Here is a 21,310-nt window from a genome sequence, read left to right as displayed (position 1 = left end):
GTCCGTCAGCAGGGCGGCGCCACCCCCCACAGCAACCCCCCGACTGACCCCTCTGCTCGAGCTTCTGTCCTAACACACACTCGGGCCCTTTACAACTGGACTGGTTAGTAGGGCTTGGCAGATCCCTGGGCCTCTCCCCTCCTGCCAGTGTTCTGGTGTTTAGACACTGAAATCAGTTTTGATTTGGATTGAATGGATCTGTTCCTGCTCATTAATACACAGAGAGAGCTTATTAATCCACATATCCTTGGATTACTCTACAGCCCATCCCTGGATTGTGAGATTAAATATCCCAGAACTCCAAACCCTACTAATCGACTCCTCAGCACCTGCTATAACACTGTCCTGTTCTCAGCTGCACTTTCACACTCTTTCACTGGTTCTCACAACTCGATTCTTACTTTTGCGGTCCAGGTTAAAAGTTTGCATCTTATAAGTTAATTGTAAGTAATAAGGTCTTAATTGCCGTCACAGTCACAAGCTCAGCCTTCATTTGCACCCCTACGCAGTGTTTGTGTGTCCTTTATCTTTAGTGTGTAGTGTAGTGCCCTCTGGTGCCGAGCTGAGAGAATGGCTCGGATAAAGGTCTGGTGAAAATGAACCCTATTTATTTATTACATGTGTGTTAATGCGTGATTCCAGATGCCAGCATAGTATCAAAAACAATTGAACGAGGGACTTCAAAGATATATAGTAATAATAACTCTTCCTTTAATGTATTATTATAGGACATGGAAGCACATTGAATATTTAATTCCTCACAAGGAGCTCTGTTATAATTATCAACACATGGAATTGTGCGATACTTGAATTGTATAATACTGGTCAACCTTACCAGGTGTTAAGATGTTCTGCAAACAAACAAAGATCAAACATGACTCATAGTGGCTTATTCTTATTCCAGCGATCACATGGTATTTGATATTTACTGATATACTCTCTCGGCCCAGGAAAGGCAGGACAAACATGACAATACTGTTGCTGTAACACTGAACCCTGCGATGTCAGGCGGGTGTTTTGTGATGACACTGTCCATGTGATTGCTGTTGTGTACCATCCTGTCCCTCATTCAGAGAGCTGGCGTTGTCTGTGTGTTTGTAGAGACTAAACACTGTCCCTGCGTGTGTGTGACACAACGACTGTCTTTAAACCATCCACATAGTGAGGGACGGCTCAGAGAACACTGATATAAACTGGTGTAAATAAGAGAGAGCTACCAGAGCAACAGCCGGTGCAGTAAGTCGGAAAAGCTCAGCTGTTTCGCGTCTCCACCCGGCTAGCCCGTTTGCTACGTCCTCTGCTACCGAAGCCCCCGAGATCGATCTTTAAGGATTTCTGCTGACGTGGCACTTCTTTAAAAAAAAATAACAGGTAAGTTAATTGCCAGCCGCACTAAACACAGCCATTTGGAAACATACGGGGAAAATAATATTATTTGTGCTTTTTTCCCAATTATTTTTGTTCTAATTACAATTCTTAAATGTTCTTTTTTATTTCAAGCCTTTCTTTGCATTGCTCTAGCCTTTCCTCCTTCCTTTTACTGCTGTTACCTCAGTGCCAGTATCATTTTTGATTTGGGAAGCTGCTGGGGGTTCATGGGCAGAATATTATGGGTAACAAGTAACGTTAGTCTTTGTTATATTTCCCTTTAGCGCCACCTGCTGGCTATTGAAAAAATAAGTTACATTTGTGTCTAACTCACTGAGCACTTCTCATAAGGAGCGTCTGCACTTACAGCATGTTTAGCACTTTGCGCATCTTATTGCACACATTCAACTTAATGTACTATTTGAATATTATATATAATATTAATGCACACTGTGAACTAAATTTAATTGCATTATGTTTAAAACTTCGTACCAAAAATCTTAATAAAACAGGTTTTAATCTTTGGTACTTTGAGTGTCATGTAAAGAAACCTAAAAAACACTTTATATATATATTAGGAATTCACTGTAACCTAGCTGGTCTTATTGATTATTGAGACCATCATATTTTTGAAAGTGTTGCTGTCATATTTCAATGTGTCCATCTTCACCCATCACACCACCACAATCGATTGTGTAATGTTGCCGTCTGATTTAAAACCCCTCCTGATTTGTACAGCGGACAGTGTTGTGACACAACCTTTCATTGTCATTCCTCTCTTTCAGACCCAGCATCGGAGCCAGTTAACTCGGGCGCGAAGCCCATCACGTACCGTCAGGGACACATCTGATAGGATATAAAAATGTTGCCATAATGGGACTTCAGGAACAGTGTTAGCAATATGTTTTTGTCAGTATTAAGATGTAAAGATACCTCTTCTAACCCTTTTATAAAATTCTGACTTCTGAATTGCAGAACCAATCTTTTCCCTATAATTACTGTCAGTGTCCTGAACCCTCAGAACTGGGTCACAGGGCGACTCCCTCTCGACCCACACTGTTGTGGATTGTGATGGGGACTCGTGTGGGATTTGCACACAGTTTGCTTGTGTATCTATTGAGTCTTTTGGCAATATTTTGATATAGTAATGTATTTATTCTTTTTTGTTTTTATAAAGCACATGTCGTTGTTCCTATTTTTATATGTTTTTCTCAAAATGTTAAATAATATGTATGTTTACAAATCTCCTGCCGATTATAATCTTTTAATGGGGGATTACTCCACAACGTGCACAGGACAGCTCACTGCCATAAATCATGTATCGAATACACGATACATCGGAAAAGCATCTCTCTCTAAGAACGATGTCAGTCTGTCTGTCTGGAGTAAAAAAGGAAAACATTTTATTATATACTTTGTGCATTACTAACCTTGTTTATGTTTAAGGGAATGCATCATGAACAAAATCCATTATGTGCTGTATAGTTTATTTGCTGTTATAGAGAAGAATGAAACATTTCTCTGACTCGCACACGGCTGGTCCAATCCCCTGCGGTCTGCTTACTGCATATGAGCCTGTCTGGTTTTCATTGTCACCTGTGGAGTGAGTGTTTAAGGAGACTGTTTACAGGTCACATTTAGACATTATATGTTACTTTAAATATCTACATAACAATACTGTAAGAGTATAGAGTCAACAGAAAATATGTCAGCCACAATATGTCAGTCACAAGTGTTTCAGTATATGGTCAAACCTGCAGTTCATTCAGTATTTCCACTATGTGTCGAACACTTGCATCTCTTATATTTTGTAAGTCGTCCTGGACAAGGGCGTCTGCTAATAAATAAATAAATAATAATAATATGTTTACGTTAGATTAATGACAATATTGTGTTGGTGTAGTACGGTGGTCTACCACTAGATGGTGCAATGTGCAAATCGTTTAGAAAATTGTGCTTCTAAACCGTTTTAAGTTGAATAGCCTGCGATGAAACGCAAAGAACACAGGGAGCTAAAAGCATGCATAACTCAATTGTAAGATATTTATTTGACATTATCCAGGACATCTAATGTACATAGTCAAGCCAGTGAGTTCTTGTGTGTTTGCTTTTCTCCAATGTCACTAATGCTGTCATTCAAGAAGCTTCACTCACTGGGTTGTAATTACATTTAAGTGGCAATAAAAGGCTTTAATCACCCCCTATTACATTTAAAATGATCTCGCAATCTGTGAGCGGTGATGAGACGGATAGATAAACACACAGGTTAAAAACTAATTAAGAGCAGACAATGCAGGTTGACAGCACCAGCAGTACCAAGGTTACACGGGAGAGGTTTTGTGTGTCTGTGTCTGTGCGCTTGAGTCTTTCTGAATAGCCCTTGGTGAAATCATGTGCTGTAATACATTGCTTTAAAAACACTATTTTAAAAGCATCTCTCCAGATTTCTGAATGTACCAAATATGTTCTGAAACATGAAGACAATACAGCAGTCATTACAACTGAATTTAGTTATTTTCACTCTCTTTCAGTTTTAAGTATTTCTTACATATAAATAACATAAAAAATGTAAAATAGGTAATTGATTAAAATCCTAATGATGCCAAATATATAACAGTCTCAATGAATTGCTATATATAATGTGTGTGTGTGTGTGTGTGTGTGTAATTTATATACAGCCTAATTGTCATAATAATGCACTAGAAGTATAAGGTAGATAGTCAATCATGAAGATTGATTGCAAGATATATATACACACATACATTCATACATACATACATACATGCACGGGGGAAATGTGTATTTCGAGTCAAATTAAATCACTTCAAGGAGCTGCAGGGGTATCATTTGTTGGACTCGAATGCGGTGTAACTCATTAACGATGCTTGAAATGTTTTTAATAATGTCTAATTAACTCTGTGTGTGTGTTATTTGGGATTGTGCGTGCGTGGAAGTATTAGTGAATGTTTTACTAAACAATGTAAAATGTAAATTTATTAATTATGCAGCAAAGAGGAAGTCAGGCATTGTGTTGATTGTAACAGGAAGCAGAGAAATAGTTATGAATTCTTCACACATACCCACAATCACCTGCTAGACCTCTTATGACAGCACATTGGGTTCTCAGTTCAGTTTTTGTTTTTATTTTAATTTTTTTTATGTAAGTCGACTGACTCAGGTTTTAGCTGATAAAATGTTTTCCAGTGATCACAAATGAGCGTGTCAAGCATGTGCTACTATGTTAAAGCCAAAGCTTTACTCTCTACCTGACAAAAGACTTGCGTGTCATTACAGTTAAGTACTGTAGGAAGCTAGTACTTCCTGTGAAAAATATGACATGGTAATATTAATCTTCGGATTTACTTAAGATCAATGTCTGTAAGGACAATGAATGCATTCCAAAGTGTGCCAACATGTGAAATGTGCCAACTGGGAACTGTTGCCATGCATTTTAATGATTCAGTAATGTTTTTCTAATGTGTGTGGAACTCCCAGGGGTTTACAACACCTATGAACTTCAAATAATGCTGTTTTAAAGAAGAAGAAACTTTTGATTAATTTTTGCCTTTAAAATTAGTGTGATTTTGATGTCAATAAACATGAAAATGCCTTTAAGCAGATACTCTGTCTGCCTTTTTATTGTTGTGGGTTTATTTCACACTTGTGTCATTTACAATGTATCATCAGTGCTGCTTTCTTTTCCATTTCTGTAGCTAAGAACTGCACATCACTTCAGTGACATCCTGTTTTCAGTTCCAGTGCTGAGGGGAAAAAGACAAACACAATTTCATTTTAGAACAAATCTCATAAAATTAAAAACAAATTGCACATTTCTCTCTTAGTATTTAACACGTCACTAACTGTCTGTAGTATTTAACTGTGCATACACAAGAAACTGCTTAACAATGTGTTATTCCAATGCCCTTTTACAATAATACACAACTGCCATTTTGTTACTGCTTGTTGTTATCTTTTCCCATTTCCAACATGTTGAACAGTGAGGGAGGGGACTTAAATACTAGGCTATTGACTACATAATTAAGGGTTTAATTTGACGAGCAGATGCTTGTGTTTGTATTAATTGCTCCTGGGTAACAGATCATTAAATTAACATTTAATTAAAACAAATATGGCACCTTCCTGGGAATGCATTTATCTTATTCACTTGTGTTCCTTTCAAATATGTAAAGCATCCTTATCAATTGCGGTCAGATCAATGCTTTAGAAGTAGGACTGCATCGTCACTGTCCAAAGAGTAAACTCCATGGCAGTACAGTCCTTGATAACTATAGTATCTATAATATAGTAACAGTAATGACAATAGAAACGTTGCTGTGCGGATGGTCTGAACAGTTTGATGTTTTTGTGTTTCAGGCTGAGGAATGAGGAGGCCTGTTCTTCGGACACGGAGGGCAGTCCTCAGTGGTGTGGCATCTCCATCAGTCAGACCGCCTCCGCTCCCTCAGAGCCAGCCGCCAACGTGAAATCCCTCATCAAGTCCTTCGACTCAGCGGTACAGGGTAAGAGGTCCTTCTTTCGCCGGGAGGATGTGTGATAGTTTGCCAGTAAAACGTTTCCCTTTCTGTGGTGGTATCAGCAGTGGGCCCCCTCATCCTGAGAGAGACCTTATCAGCAAGACCAGTGGTTCCCAACCCTAATTGTAATTGAACCCTTAATTGATCCTGGAGAACTGATAGCCTTCACAACTGAGACAAGATTAAAACTCTGTGTTGGGAAACCAGTGTCTTATGGGTCTCAATTAACAGTTACCATCAGACTCACTTTCCTGTGGAGTTATCAGTGAGTTAAGCAGAATCGTGCCCACACAATAAGCCTGCCTGATAAAGCACCAGGGAACACCGGTTTCTGTTCAATAACAGCAGGCTTGGTTGGTTTTGCCCTCAAATGGCAATTAAATATCTGCTGATATGATACAGTAATAGATTCCCTGTGAGTACATTTGCAGCCCCAAGAATGGCTCATAAAGCGAAGACCAAAATTCCCCGTTTCCTGTTGATTTGTCAGAGAAGGAACAAAATGAATTCTAGGAAACCGGCCCATTAGATGTTGAGTGACTTCCAGCTTTTAATACCCTGCTATAACCAGACCAGTATCCATGTTGTGTTGTGCAGCAGAAGGACTATAACTTGAAGGAGCACAGAACATTTTCCCCCTTAATTGAAGACATAAACTCTTAGCTCAGATTAGCTCAATTGTTCACTGACACCCTCTTAATGACCGCAGGGCTAACTCTTCCCTGTGTTGGGCCTTGCAGGGACTCCGGGGCACACAGTACAGATGCACTCCACTCCCAGAAGCCCCTTAAGTGGGATCCCTGTCCGCACGGCCCCCGCCGCAGCGGTCTCGCCAATGCAGGTGGGTTTCCCGCATCAATTGCACTTGACTGTTCCTGGATTAAAATCAGAAGAATTCTTTTTAAATTATTGATCCCTTCATTTATTTTTTATCGTTCGCCGCTGTTGTGTTAGTAAAATCAATATGAATTAGTGGCACCGCTTTCCTTCTCAAAATCTTTAAACAGTTTCGGTGTAACACAGTGGAGCGAATGCCTGTTGTTACATGTAGAAGAAATCCAAAGTGTTGGGACATCTTTTCACATTTCATTACAGTTATTGGTCTTTTGAAAAGGAAACAGTGTAATATTTGATTCCACAGATTCAATAATAAGGAAAAAATAAACTTCTATTGCCGTTTGCTTTGGTCCTCAGGCAGACAACAGCTTTGCCCCTGGAAAGCAAATAGTTTGAATAAACCGTGTAAACGAATAAACATGATTGACACTTGTTTGACTGAAGCATTGTGTGCGTGTGAAGACTGATTCCTTGGGCTCCAGTGCAATGCTGTCAGGGCATAAGGAGCAATTTATTTTTGGAATAGGAAATAAGCAAATATCTTGTTTTTTCTTTAGAGACATTCATCCATTAAGCCACTTTCTAAAACTCTTGAGAAGAGAATAAACCTGGGGGATTTCTCTCATCCAGGTATGTACTGACCTCTCCAAGTTACTTTTATTCACGTTAGCTTTATATTAACTATATTAACTTTGTAGATTAATATGTAAACCAATCTCATCTCATGTCAGTATTCAATTGAAGGTGGTTCCCATAATATACACAAAGCTCAGTATCCTGTTTATGATGCCACTCAATATATAACAGTTATATACAACTTATAACTAATCTTTGTTACTAAGCAGACTAAATTAAACCAAAAATAAACTATCAAAGTATCAGTTATATTTAATTCAATGAAATCAATTAATATACTAAATCAGACTCAATTTAACTGCTTTGCTGTTCTATTAATTTGGCTGTAAGTTATTTTTGTACAGTAAATAACAAACAAGTTTTAGAACATAAGAAAGTTTACAAACGAGAGGAGGCCGTTCGCCCCATCGTGCTCATTTGGTGTCCATTAATAACTGAGTGATACAAGGATCCTATCCAGTCTATTTTTGAATGTTCCAAATTTTCAGCTTCAACCACATCGCTGGGGAGTTTGTTCAGATTGTGACGCCTCTCTGTGTGAAGAAGTGTCTCCTGTTTTCTGTCTCGAATGCCTTGAAGCCCAATTTCCATTTGTGTCCCCGGGTGCGTGTGTCCCTGCTGATCTGGAAAAGCTCCTCTGGTTTGATGTGGTCGATGCCTTTCATGATTTTGAAGACTTGGATCAAGTCCCCACGTAGTCTCCTCTGTTCCAGGGTGAAAAGGTTCAGTTCCTCAGTCTCTCAGTAGGACATTCCCTTCAGACCTGGAATAAGTCTGGTTGCTCTCCTCTGAACTGCCTCTAGAGCAGCGATATCTTTCTTGAAGTGTGGAGCCCAGAACTGTCCACAGTATCCAGATGAGCTCTAACTAGTGCATTGTACAGTCTGAACATCACTGCCCTTGTTCTCAATTCTACACTTTTGACAATATACCCTAACACTCTGTTTGCCTTTTTTATTGATTCCCCACATTGTTTGGATGGAGAAAATGAGGAGTCCACATAGACTCCTAGGTCTTTCTCATGCGTTACTTCATCTAGTTCTATTCCTCCCATAGTGTAATTATAGTGGACATTTTTGTTACCTGCATGTAATACCTTGCACTTTTCATTTCATCTGCCAGGTGTCGGCCCACAACTGAATATTATCTAAGTCCCTTTGAATAGCCTGTGCTGCCAAGATTGCATCTGCTGAGCCACCTATTTTAGTGTCAATAATTTTCTTTGTTTTCCTCACTTTTTTAGTTTTGTCCTCCTTCTAACCGTGTCATGTGAGGACTCTACTCTCTTGTAAAGAGTTCTTGTTACTCTCTCTAACCCTAACTTCCCAAGACAGCAACCCAGCTGTTGTCATTGAACTCGTGGCCCCTGTGGTTCTCTGGAGCCAGGCCACAGCCTAGATAAGGAGCGTTATGTACCTGCAGTCACAGACTCCCTGGAAACACCTTCGTCCCTAATTAGCTCCAAAGCAAGGAAAAAACATTAACTTAATTGATTCTCGAGATCTTTACACATCACACAAATCACCTAATTAGGCGCAGTGTGTCTTAGTCAGCTGCAGTGGATGTTCTTTTTTTTTCTTTTGTTTTTGTTTAGTTTTTTTTCCAATCGGGAACATAATAATCTGGTCCGATGTCTCGCCCGTCCACATCCGGAGGCACAAGCCATTAAGACGCTCGGTGCCCAGTGGCCCAGAGACTGCGCTCACATCCCATTCATTTCCAGGGGCTTAATGTAATCACTGGGGCGCTCAGGGTTTTCCCAGATCAGAGAAAAACTAGCAGACCTCTTGATTGATTTGTTTGTGCCTTTTTCCGCTCCGATAATGTGGTTAATAATGTCGGTTGTTCTTTTGCAGCTATGTAGCAAACTTCCATTATCATTATTGACTACTTTGAAAAGTTTTTCCCTCATGTTTATGAGGCAATTATGGGATGTGAAAGGGGTAACAATCTCTCAAGAGACATGTTTACATGCCTTTTAATGCCCCTGAACTCGGTTCCACAGACAAACTGCCCGGCCACGGTGAGGAGATGAAGCCCAATAGTCTGATGAGGAAGAGCCCGTCCCTGGAGTCGGTCATCAAGTCACCCGCGGCAATGACCGGCCGCACCTCCTCCCTCAGCTACCCCAAAGCCAACAGCAAGCTGAGGTGGGTTTTCACAGAGAGAGAGGGAGAAGGATTAAACACACTAGAAAAGATGCATACAAGTTAATTGCTTATGCCAAATATGTGCATTTATAAAAGATCACTTGACACCGGATCCCTAAGCCAGAATTCCTGCATTCGAGTGGTCTGCCTAAATATTTGGTTGCCTTAATGCTGGTTTTCCCATATAAAGTCTTCCCTGGTCTTGCTGTTTTATTGATGGACTGATTCATTTAAACACTGCAGGGCCTGCCTGGCTGGAGTTTGACATTAACTTGCATTTAATTAATTTCAGACTTTCTCTTTTTTTGTTCCCTCCCACATACCTGCCCTCTGGTATCAACAGTGTTTCCATCACAGTGATTAACAACTCATTTCGGTTCCTGGGCCGTGACATTTCGCAGTGCCGTTCCACATGCTGGTGCCCCAGTATATCCAGACCCAATGGCCGCTCAGATTGGCCTGTATATGTGTACATCTGTGTTCTAGACTATTGCAACCATTATGGTTCCTTCCATTAACTATTCCTCCCATTTTTTGTACGCATTCCAGCCTCCACAAATACACCCAGTTAGTTTTTTTTTTCTTGATCATCATCATATTATTGTAATTAATGTCATCTAAGTTTTATGTAAAGAACACAGAAGTACCGAGGAGCTCAAGTAAAGTTTAAATTCCTGAATATGAATTAGAGGAAGCGGTCATTTGTTGTTTTTTTACATAAATAATGCTTTATCGACTTGTGGATGTGGTAAATCAAAACAGCACACCATTTCCATGATAACAGTGATGTAATCAACTAATTACAACAGAGTTTTTGGTTTCTCTGATGTTTCTCAGTAGCAGTAACTTCCCCACAAACCACAGAAGAGCATCAAATTTCTCTGGTCATATAATTTACTGATCACATTACTGTTGTGTGTGGTGCGGCCACCAAACATCCCCAGGCATTTAAGTACTGTCAATGTGCCTCGTTAACGGACCGTTATTTTGATGATTGATGGACACTGGAACCTTCTAGAATGTGTTCCGCTTCGCTTTATTGGGAACCGATTGCCTTTAACTGCGCAGCTTCCTTTGGATGAAGAACAAGAACATACAAGTCTAGAAATAATGCACGTTTCATAAACAGGCCTCGCATGCATCTAAAAATGGTCATGCTTGCGTACTTACAGTTTATGTGAGTCTCCTGATATCAGAATTCAGTATAAAAAAAATAGGAATGTGTGGTTTAAGCTAAAAATGAATCGCCTTCCAGATGCTTTGTGTAACCAGTGCATTGTCTCCTTTTCAGTGTGGAAAGAAAAGACCCCTTGGCTGCACTTGCCAGAGAGTATGGAGGATCTAAGAGGAATGCTCTTCTGAAGTGGTGCCAGAAGAAAACAGAAGGCTATCCGGTAAGGGGCAGGAGATCGAGTCAGACCAGGCCTTTTCCTTCGCTATTGTCTGTGGAGATCTGACATCCTCAACAAGGCCTGGAGAGGACAGTTCAAGCGTAACAGGAAAGCACAGGTGGTGTTAGCAGTGAACGGTGGATCACAAAGCCCAGGTGGAGCTCGTGTCCACACAGTGGGGTTAGCAACAGGAAGCAACGTCCACCTTGTTGCTAAACACGGGATCTCTTAATCTGTTGACAAAACGAGCTAATCTTCTGAGCTAAAATTAGCAGAGGATGACTCAGTCAGCGGCCGTGTTGAAAGCGCGAGTCACGGACATCTTGGGAATGTGCTGATTTATTGTGTGATGTCTTTAGGATGTTGCCAGTTTTCCCCATGTCATCTGGCCTGGGTGTCTGTAGCACTAGACGTCTCTTTATGGAGCCCCATTAAACCTGCAGATTAATGTTTGCTCTCGGTGACAACCATCTGTCAGGATTGTAAGATTATTGACCCTAAAAGCGCTTGTAAAGATCATCGTTACGGTGCGTAAACAAAGGGTGCTATACACCCCTCAGCACTGGCAGAGATACAGGTGTCGTAATTGTAAATGATGCTCTGTTACTCAGGCATCTGCCAGAACTCGAGTCCGATCGAATGGCTGCCCCGAGTGATACATTGGAGAGCAGGGGATCGATTCAGTGGATGAGCTCTGATTTAGTGTTTGTGTTTTTTAAGATGCAGAGAAAATCATCATTCTCTGCCCCCCAAAATGACTTATTATCCAGTGTTTGTTTTGTGCTGAATATCCCTTTCCCGTAAACTTCTGTGTCTGTGTTGATGGAGATCTTCGCCTAGGTAGTCCTTCTCTTCCTAAACTTGATCTGTAGTTTGGTTCCCCCCCACACCAGCATCCTCATGTAAACTCACAATGAAAAATTAACAACACGGGAAGGATTGTCAAGAGCAATATAAGAGCAGATGACTTTAAACTATACATCTTCCTTCCTTTTATTGGTTCTGTACATTCAAGCTCAATACCTTTGTTTGTCAACTGTATTCTCAACTAACTGTTTTTCATGCTCCATTTTCATTGCTGGGGTATAATTATATATTTACACAGAATACACTGAGGAATTTCCACTTCTCACAATGAGCATCTCACTAAAGCCAGTGGATTTTTTTTTTTTTTTTTTTTTTTTGGAAGAGTACTTTCACAGTAGGTTACTCTCTCTCACTCAGTCATTCACCAGCATTGGAAAAGCAGGCCCGTTGTACTTTTAGTTGTTTTTGGCGCTCCAGGGACCCGAACCCTGCCTACATTCTCCGGCATTAGGTGACGTTGGATTTTAAACCTTTTCGGTAGAAACAGGCCACCATCCCCAGCCACAGTCTGTTGCTGTGAGCAGAACCATCACCACACTCTTACCCGAGTGACTTTGGAGAAAGGTTATCTGCTGAAGTACATGCTCACCCAGTTGAACTGAATATCACCTAGGAAAGGTCAGAGCAGACATAACATACTCACTCAGACTGAATGTGCCATATTACAGACATCAGACTGGTCTCATAATAGCAAAGATCTAATTATGATTTAAGACGCAAACGGTAACAGCTACTGATGATTTAGGCTCAGACGGTCTGCAGAAACCACGGCAGTATAACAGCATTCATTAGCTTTAACCCATGTAGCTGGAGTCTGAATTTATTACATCCTTTCACCCTGAATTCAGAGTGTGTTTGTGCATGTGTGGTGTTTATGTATGTAAAGCAAAATCAATCCCCGCTGCATTGAAAAATAATAAACGCTAGTTTTCTGCGGAGATGCAGAGTCGTGATTAAATGTCACTTCAAAGCAGCTGCACTTCTCAATGCAATCCAAATATTGACTTGGCTATTATTCCTCAGATGGAAAAATTTGCCAAGAGTAAGGTTCATATATTTTGTTCATGACTGCTAATGGAGCATTTATGAATAGGTCTTTAGCCCTGGCGTTTCCTCTAGTGCTGCGGGAATTGTTTCAGTGCTATTAATTATGCATCTCTTACATTAAATGGGCTCAGTATTTAAAAAGTGTAGCAATTCATCTGTCATGACAGCTTTGTGTTAGAGGCCTCGCTGTGCGTTTGGGCCCTGACTGGATTCACGAAACTCTGTGACAGCGGGTGAGAAAGTACCAGGATCCGCTCATGTTTATTTTCACATGTATTCTTGCATTTCCCATGTGATTGATTAAAAAATATGGAAAACTAGCTGGCGCAACAAGGATTATATAATGAGTTCGATACCCATAAAAATATGGCGTTGCTATAAATATTATGCCTTTCAAATGCACTTTTATTCAGAAGACAGTTTACTTTATTTACTTTAAATAATAACTTTAGAGATTCATTTCTTGGTATTTTATTTCACAGATCGTAGCCGGTGTTGTTGTGAATACATATTGACTTTTTAAACACGAGCTTCCAATTCTGCTGTTGTGTGTTGTGCGGCCGAGTCCCCAGACTCCTGAGCGGACGTCAGCTCTCGTCAGTCTCTCCACACCAGCTACGTGCAGCATTAAGGTCACTGCATACATGCGCCGCTGCACGACTGTATTCCTGGGACGGATTAATACCCTGCCCTGCTCGAACACAGGCTGGGATAATTAGTCCTTTATCTTGAGGTGTTATCACCTGTATCTGACCTTCATTTTAGTCGTGCAAACACTCAGTATCTCTCTGGTCTGTGTTTGTGGGACTACCCTTTGACCTCCACTATTTCCAATTATAATGTAATTAGCGTCGAGATTCCCCTCAAGGACCGCAGGGCGCTTTACATAAGTACACACGATCGGGGCATCCAAAGACACAACGTGTTCCGCTGTACACAGACTGTAATTCATGGGATCAATCTGTTTGCACATACGTGACTTACAGGAATGGCGATGTGATGGCAGAACTCTCCCGTCTGAAATCCCAGAGCTTTCTTCAGGAAGTAATCTCAAACAGCCTCGTTTTTTTCTTTACTTGTTCAAAGAATCTTCAACATTGTGAGAATTACTTTTTAGTAGGTACATCATTACTGTTGTTGACCATTAAGAATCTACAAATTTGCCTCAGTTTGGTAGTAAAGTTTTATTGCAAGAATGTTATTCTCTCTGTAGATTTATATTACACCACCCTGAGCCAAAAGGGTTTTATTATGGTAGCAGTGTCTCTATCCGTTCACTACAGCTCTTAGTTTTTTATTTGAATGCACTTATGCCTGTGACTGTACACTGAAAGCACAGCCGGCCTAATTGTTCTCTCTCTTAATCAGACTGGGCAGTTTACTTAATTATTGAAGTGTCTCTGTGTTTCTCTTCAGTACAAATGCCATATTAATTCTGCCCCTGTAAGAGGGGGTCAAAAGCTAGCCATTAAAAGCTTTCGGTCACAATTAATGCCCGACTCTTCCAGGGACCTGATCATCTGTGGATCGATACAGACCATAATTATTGCTGTCAGTTAATTATTCATGATGTTAAGTGCCGTTCGTTGCTCCATCCTGTCCTGTCGATCAGGTCTGGTGAATGTGCAGCTCTCTGAGGGGGTGAGAGGGACGTTGCTTTAAATGTGGGTCTGGGAAAGCGGCCGACTGGACTGGACTGTAGTTGAGGTGTTTTATACCGGAGGTGAAAGTACTGAACCTGGGCATGGGCTTTGGTTCCCATGGCAGATGAATATATGATACAGTGAAGGGATGGAGGGGGTCTTGTGTAAAAACTAGAAGCAAATCCTTCTCTTCAAAGGGATGTTGTGGTTGATGGTTTGCCAACTGCATGGTATAATTGTAATTTTTCCAGGGAGAAACACCTAACAGATTTTCTCCACCTGCTTATTAACCATCTAGTTGCAATTCACAATGGGGGATCAACGCCTCCAGAGCCAGGAGGCAGGATATTAATGGCACGTCTCCGTAGGCAGGAATTGGTCTCCTTCTGCCGTTTGGTAATTTATGAAATGGCAGACTTGGCTGCCAGTCTGTAAACTGCAGTGATCGTGATTGCTCCCGACAGACATTCATACACAAATTTATAATTTAGAATAAAAACATATGGCAACGCACCTGAGCTTAGTCAAATGTTTAGTCTAAAGAGTAGTTTAAATACTCCCTGTCTGCATGAGAACAGGTCACACGTGTCACGCAGACATGTCTGTTTGAACTTTTTAACAATTTACTAACAAGAAGTTGTGGCTCTGTTATTGCGGACCCCAATATGGGATGTTTTGTTTTGTTTTTTACTTTACTTGCAGTTTGATGCTAACTGTAGTATCATTAAAATAAGAGCAGAGGAGTAGAAAGTGAAGGCAGAATGAGTACAAAGAACACCAGTCTGAACTTTGCTGTGTTTCGGCATTGTGGCAAGCAACAATGCATGTATTTTTAATTCTGAACTTCATACTCTTTGTTTCTCTCTACAATGGCCTCCATCTATGAAAACACAAACGTGTTACAGTATAGAGCTGCCTTTTTATAGAAACAAAAATCCCGACGTCTTTCAAGTAACATTCATTACAATTGTTTTTTTTTGCTGCTGTTGTTTTATTTTATATGTACCCTTTGAAGTACCTCTTTTTATGTCTATTAATTCTGCTAATAACCCAGAACAATATTTTGGCAGGACCAGAATGAAAACAAAACAAAAGACCCGATTCAGGGAATAATTGAATTGGCCCTATCTGTTTGGAAAATACATCCGTGGTCCGCGATAGCTTTTCTGACTCTTTACTAAACAAACACAAACTCGGAAAGCAGTCTGAGACCTCCAGCAGGTTTGAGGAAGCCGGGGCAGCTCTCAGCCCGCGCTGCGGCTGCTGAGGGAAGGATGTCGGCCTGAAACGCCAGGCTCTCTTTGAGATCCTCAACACGACTGAGTTCAAACAGTGGGAAATCTGTCCTGGGAAAAATCATAATGTTTCATTGGAGCTTTACCATCAGAAACCGTGCAGGAGGTCAGAGGAGCCGCCTAATGGGCTCGGGGCGAGTGTCAGAAGATGGTGTTGGACAGGAAAACACTATAAACCAAACCTGAACAAGTCTGAAATTGCCAGCTCTATGAGAGACTTGTGAGACAGTGTTTCTGTACTCATTACACTCCAGCAGTCCTCTGGGACAGCACTGGCCATGTTGGGAATTGCCCTAAGTGGAAATTAAATGCCGCGCTGTATTGTTTAATTGTTTGATGTATTTGTGAGCGCAGCCCTTTTCCGATACAGCGGCAGTCACAGACCCCCGACAGAGGCCTCGGCTATGTTTGGTAGTCTGCTAATGGATGGAGATATCAGATCTGTTACATAAAGCGAACGGTGTCATTAATTACCAGCGTATTTCTTAGTCGTATATATCATCAGATCAATACACACGTCTTATACTCAGCCCCCTGACTGCATCTGAAGTCTGCTGATCTGATGGATGGATCCTGACAGCTCCAAGCCCGTACTCCCCTGGAAAGGCCAAGATCTCGGTCATCGCTGACGTGCTGTGCATCTGGGGTGGGACGCGGTAGCCTGTATTTAGACGTGTCACTTCGAGGCTGAGCATGTTGACCACATACACAGAGGCAGTGACACAGAAATTGCATAATAAGCAAACGCCTGTGTCAGGAGAGGTAACAGTGTCTTAAGCTGGCTGTCAATTCAAACTGTACTGCCAGGGGTATGAAAAACAAAGAGCAGTCGGTTAAATACGCTTCCCACCTGCTTTGACACCATCTAGTAATGTATCAGTAATATTTAATTTGCAGTCATTCTCCAATGGGACCATTATCCAATATTGTATAATCATATATATAATTTAGCTCAGCAGTTCCAGCGCTTCAGGGAGCTGTGCTCAGATCCCGTCAGCGAATCAAGACACACTTTGTTCTTTATTATTATTACCATGGCAACGATGTGTAGCGGCTTCAATTTAGATCCGTGAGATCTTATTAATGATGTCATTGTTCTCAAGGTTATGGTATCATTTTCTTGCAGACTTGGCTTGGTTACCACATGTAGTTTCATAATAAAGGCATGTTTGATGTGTCCACCCAGATCCTCACCCAATGTTGATTCACTAGACTTTTTAGATTGATAGTTCTTCTTTTGGTCCAACTTTAGACAACTTCCATGCATTATTGTCTTATTTCATTTGCACTCTCAGTAATACCTTGATGGATAAGAATAGGTCAGGCGACGCGAGGACTCGTAAATCAAGACTCATCGTATCAAACACAAATACAGCACCTTCTGCCCCATGATAAAGACTCCAGTCACAGCCGTTCGATGGAGCACGTTAAATACTTGGCAGTCGGGAGACATCGTGACTCGGTGGGGGAGTTTCTTAAGGTTGAGAGACTGACGTGCACTCGATGTTATCCCAACTGATGCTCTGTTACTGCTGGCTTGCTCGGTCAAAGAGAAGGCCAAGGAAAATAAAGAAAGAAAGAAAGAAAAGCAAAAATCATGGAGCCTCATGAAACGAATACAGACACTCGGTCGTTCCCTGTCGTCTCGCTGGGATTTCGAGTTTCCGGCTCAGTGGTCTGTTTGCAGATGTATCAGTGGGTCGGTTATTTTTTTTGATTAGCTCAAATCAAACATAGATTAATACAACAAACACTGTCAGATTGCGGTAATGGGTTGACAGTGCTGCTGGAAAGATAGGCCAGTGTGTCTGTGAGAAGATAACTGAGAGACTCCAGCTCAGAGACTCTGGCCTGGTGGGGGCGGCCTGCCGTATGTGGGAAATTGGATGCGCTGGATGTGTGCTAAGTAGGTGCTCTGGTTCCCTGCATGTGGTTAATTGTTCCTTAATAGTCTTTTTCATTCCTGAACCAAACACCATACGCCGAGTAATATGTTAGCAGTAGCCTCAGTGGATGAAACCCAGACATCCATTGCGCTTGTTTAAACTTAAACTGTATTAATATTTATTTAATCTCACAACACAACCAAATGAATAGCCTGTCAAATAGCCTGTTTATTGTGCTTAATTTAAGTGTCTTTAATGTATTCATCAAATAGTTTCCATTCTGTTAATAGAAAGGACTGCCTCCCTCTCTCTCTGTAATTCAGACAGACTGAAGAGATCTCTGAAGAGCCGCTCTCGTCCCTCTGATTATGGATCTCGTCTCAACTCTCTCCCCATCCAGAACGGCTTCCTGTGATGAGTCTAGCTTCCCTCCATAGATCACATGTTACACGACACAATGCTTAACTGACATTGTAGTCATCATCTCGATTTATATTTCCATTTGTCTGTCTGTCAGTAGATAAACCGCCACAGTGTAGTCTGATGCTGTTCAGAAGCAGGACTTAAAAAAAAGATAGCCGACTTCCTATCAGCGAACAGGTCGCATTGTGGTCGTTTCATTTCACGCTTTGTTTTTGTGCTATCTAGCGCTACATTTCCACTCGTTTCAGAGTAAAAGGGAGTCCAGACACCCTGCTAGTGAAAGGCCTGTGAGGTGGGAGGCAGGTGGGCTCTGCGATGATCAGAAAATGACAATCACAGTGATGGAAACTCCCCAGACATCCAGCACTCAGAGAGGGTGGCTTTCCACTCAGTAGGTGCAAACGCTGACGGAACCTGTGGACAGTCCCTGTCTGACATAAGAGTGTTTTTTTTCCTCCCAGTGAAATATGTTCCCCAGACTCAAAGGAATACATTTGTCCTGTTGACCAGTAATTTGGTACTTCATGTTTATGCATGTATATATGTGTGTGTGTATGCATGTGTGTGCATGTGTGTGTGTTATACAGTGAGCTGGCACCCAGGAGCCAGTAACAGAATTAAAGTAAATACAATACTTTTATTTAAATAAATACACAAAACAAAACCACCAGCACGTTGGCCTGAAACAACAAAACTCAACAGTTTCTCTCAGTCTCGTTACTCTCTTCTGTGTCTAAACTGTATTCTGTTCAGTGGAGTGACTCGAGTGACAGAGCTGTGTCTGTGGGTGTCTCAGACGCTTGGTATTTCGTGTCAAGATATTATTGGAGTCAGGGCCACTGGGCACTGTGTTTCTGACTGACAGGAGACCCTCTCTCACGATGGTGGGGTTACTGAGATGACCGTGAGCAGATGTAATGACCCAGCAGAGCCCTGAGTGGGCTGCAGTGAAGGTCCTTACCCTTGACCACACCAGGGAAACCGCACTGACCACAAGTCACACGCTCTACATGAAGGCAGCCCTGTAAGGCTTTCCAAAATCGCGTTATCAAGTAACAATCAATTAATTATCCCTTTGAAAAAACTGGAGCATGTGAAACTGGGTCAAACAGGGTGTGTGATGGAGGCTGTTATCGTCATGAATAGAAGGAACCCAGATCTAGGGATTTAGGCACTTGACTTGACTGTTCCCATAGCTGTTTTCTCAATTAACAAAGCATACAAACAATAAAACATATAAATCCATAAACACAAATCCTTCTTTAAAAAATAAAACAGAAAAAAAAAAAAGAAGCCCTGACCCCCAGCTGTCCGAATCTGGCGTTTCCTTTGATTTGGCAGAGCAGGCTTGGTGGACATTTCCTGGTCCTTGATGTTGTTTTCACTGGGAGTCCCACTCTGCTCCCTGGACCTCGGCCCGCTGGGACACTGGGCTCCTCGGCCCAGATCCCCCTCTCTGCCGTTCACATCACCCGGCAACAACCTCACCTCGTTGGGTGACCATGTGACCGTGGTGCACTGACACTGCTGTGGTCGGGTCGAGCTGGACATCATAAATCTGGCCACGGGTCAGACCCTGTCGTGACATGTGATGAGTGACGTTCCTCATATTGCTCTCGACGCTGTGGGTCTCCCAAAGCGTTTCCAGTGACCCGCCGAAGACCCATGTCAGTGCTCTGATGGCGAAATATTACCCGTCGCTCTGTGTGGAATACATACCTCATCGAATAACGATTTACTGTCGGTTCACCGTGCTTTACTACCACTTAGACTACTGTAATGGGTTTTTCAATATTTCATTTTGATGGCAATGCATTTGTCCTGACAGCGATTAGTAGTGTATGTCCAGAGTGTAATTAGAGCACCTGTGGGTCGCCCTCAGAAGGTCTCGCCATCTCTGTTACCAACCCTGCCTCGGCGTTTCTCTAAACTGTCAGCAAAAGCTATTACCCTTCCTTTAAATAACTGAAGGCAGGAAAGCTTTCCTGTACACCTCTTCCTTGGAAAACACTGTCATTGTGTACAGGATGATCAGCTTGTGTTTTCATGCTGTGTGAGCCGGACTGGCCTGACTAATCTATACTTGTCAGTGCTTTGGTGGTGGAGAACGGTGGGGGGCTGCTGGCGGTTTGTTGGACAGGGAATGACAGTAACGACAGAATGAATTATAGGAGTGCATATGAAAATTTTTCACAAGTTACGTGGGCATATGAAAAATGCCCTTCAAATTACGAAATTACGAGATGTGAGTCTTTTTGTATCTTTTGCAAGACATTAAGTTACATACTTACAGTGTATCTCAAAAGTATTCACCCCCCTTGGACTTTTCCACATTTGATTGTTACAACATGAAATCAGAATGGATTTAATCAGTAGTTTTTGCCACTGATCAACACAGAAACTGTCCATAATATACAAATATAATATGCAAATTGTTCTAATTAAAAATACAAAACCGAAAATAATTAAATGTATAAGTTATCACCCCCTTCAGTCAATATTTGGTAGAGGCACCTTTGGCAGCAAGGTTGTGCCATATTCTCTCTATTTCTTAAAAAATGGACTTTACTGTGCTCTGGGGATATTCATTGCCTTGGAAATATTTTTATATGCTACACCTGATTGGTGTTTTGAAGAACCTTATTCTACATTTGCATTGAATATTCCTTCGTCTTCATGATGTAGTTTTTGTTAGGAATTGTACTAACCAACTTTGGCACCTCCCAGAGACAGATGTATTTAACCTGAAATCATGTGAATTGCACTGTGGACTTCATTCAAATAATTACGTGTCTTCTAAAGACAATTGGTTTCACCACAGCTCAATCAGGTGTGTCATAGCAAAGGGGGTGATTTCTTATGTATTTGTAATTCATGTGCAGATTCTATTTTTCGCTTTGACATTATGGAAATTTTCGGTGTTGATCAGTGGCAGAAACTCCCGATTGAATCCATTCTGATTTCATGTTGTAAAGGGGGGTGAATATTTTAGAGAGCCACTGTATCTGTCAGAAGTGATTACATCTCAATCAAATCCAGATATACAAGTTCAGTCTAGTTGTACCAGTTCAGTTCACCACATGCCATGAAAAGCCAGTCGTTGATTAAGTATCCAAAAGAGAGTGGTTGATAGAATATTTTAAAAGACAATGGCTGGTTAAAGTGGCCTCTCAGACAGTAGTTGGTTAAGTATCTAAAATACAATGGCTGGTTAAAATATTTGTATTCTATT

General features: G+C 41.3%; 1 protein-coding gene and 1 long non-coding RNA gene across 4 annotated transcripts in view; both read left to right on the top strand.

Annotated features, from left to right (window-relative positions):
- specc1 (sperm antigen with calponin homology and coiled-coil domains 1) overlaps positions 1–21,310 on the top strand; it is a 69,221-nt gene that overhangs the window by 39,430 nt on the left and 8,481 nt on the right. For all 3 annotated transcript variants that reach the window (XM_066696174.1, XM_066696173.1, XM_066696175.1), the window contains 5 exons: positions 5,743–5,888; positions 6,644–6,744; positions 7,298–7,370; positions 9,382–9,526; positions 10,818–10,920. In XM_066696174.1, the coding sequence (XP_066552271.1) occupies positions 5,743–5,888; positions 6,644–6,744; positions 7,298–7,370; positions 9,382–9,526; positions 10,818–10,920 (568 nt within the window). The remainder of the gene's footprint in view (positions 1–5,742; positions 5,889–6,643; positions 6,745–7,297; positions 7,371–9,381; positions 9,527–10,817; positions 10,921–21,310) is intronic.
- Positions 8–4,983, top strand: LOC136718440 (uncharacterized). The gene is made up of 2 exons (XR_010805288.1): positions 8–1,371; positions 2,154–4,983. It is a non-coding gene; the product is annotated as an uncharacterized LOC136718440 (long non-coding RNA).

This window comes from Amia ocellicauda, chromosome 22, assembly GCF_036373705.1.
Source record: "Amia ocellicauda isolate fAmiCal2 chromosome 22, fAmiCal2.hap1, whole genome shotgun sequence".
Classification (NCBI taxonomy): Eukaryota; Metazoa; Chordata; class Actinopteri; order Amiiformes; family Amiidae; genus Amia; species Amia ocellicauda.
The sequence above is the reverse complement of the archived record's forward strand: the minus strand, read 5'-3'. Positions and strand labels throughout refer to the sequence as shown.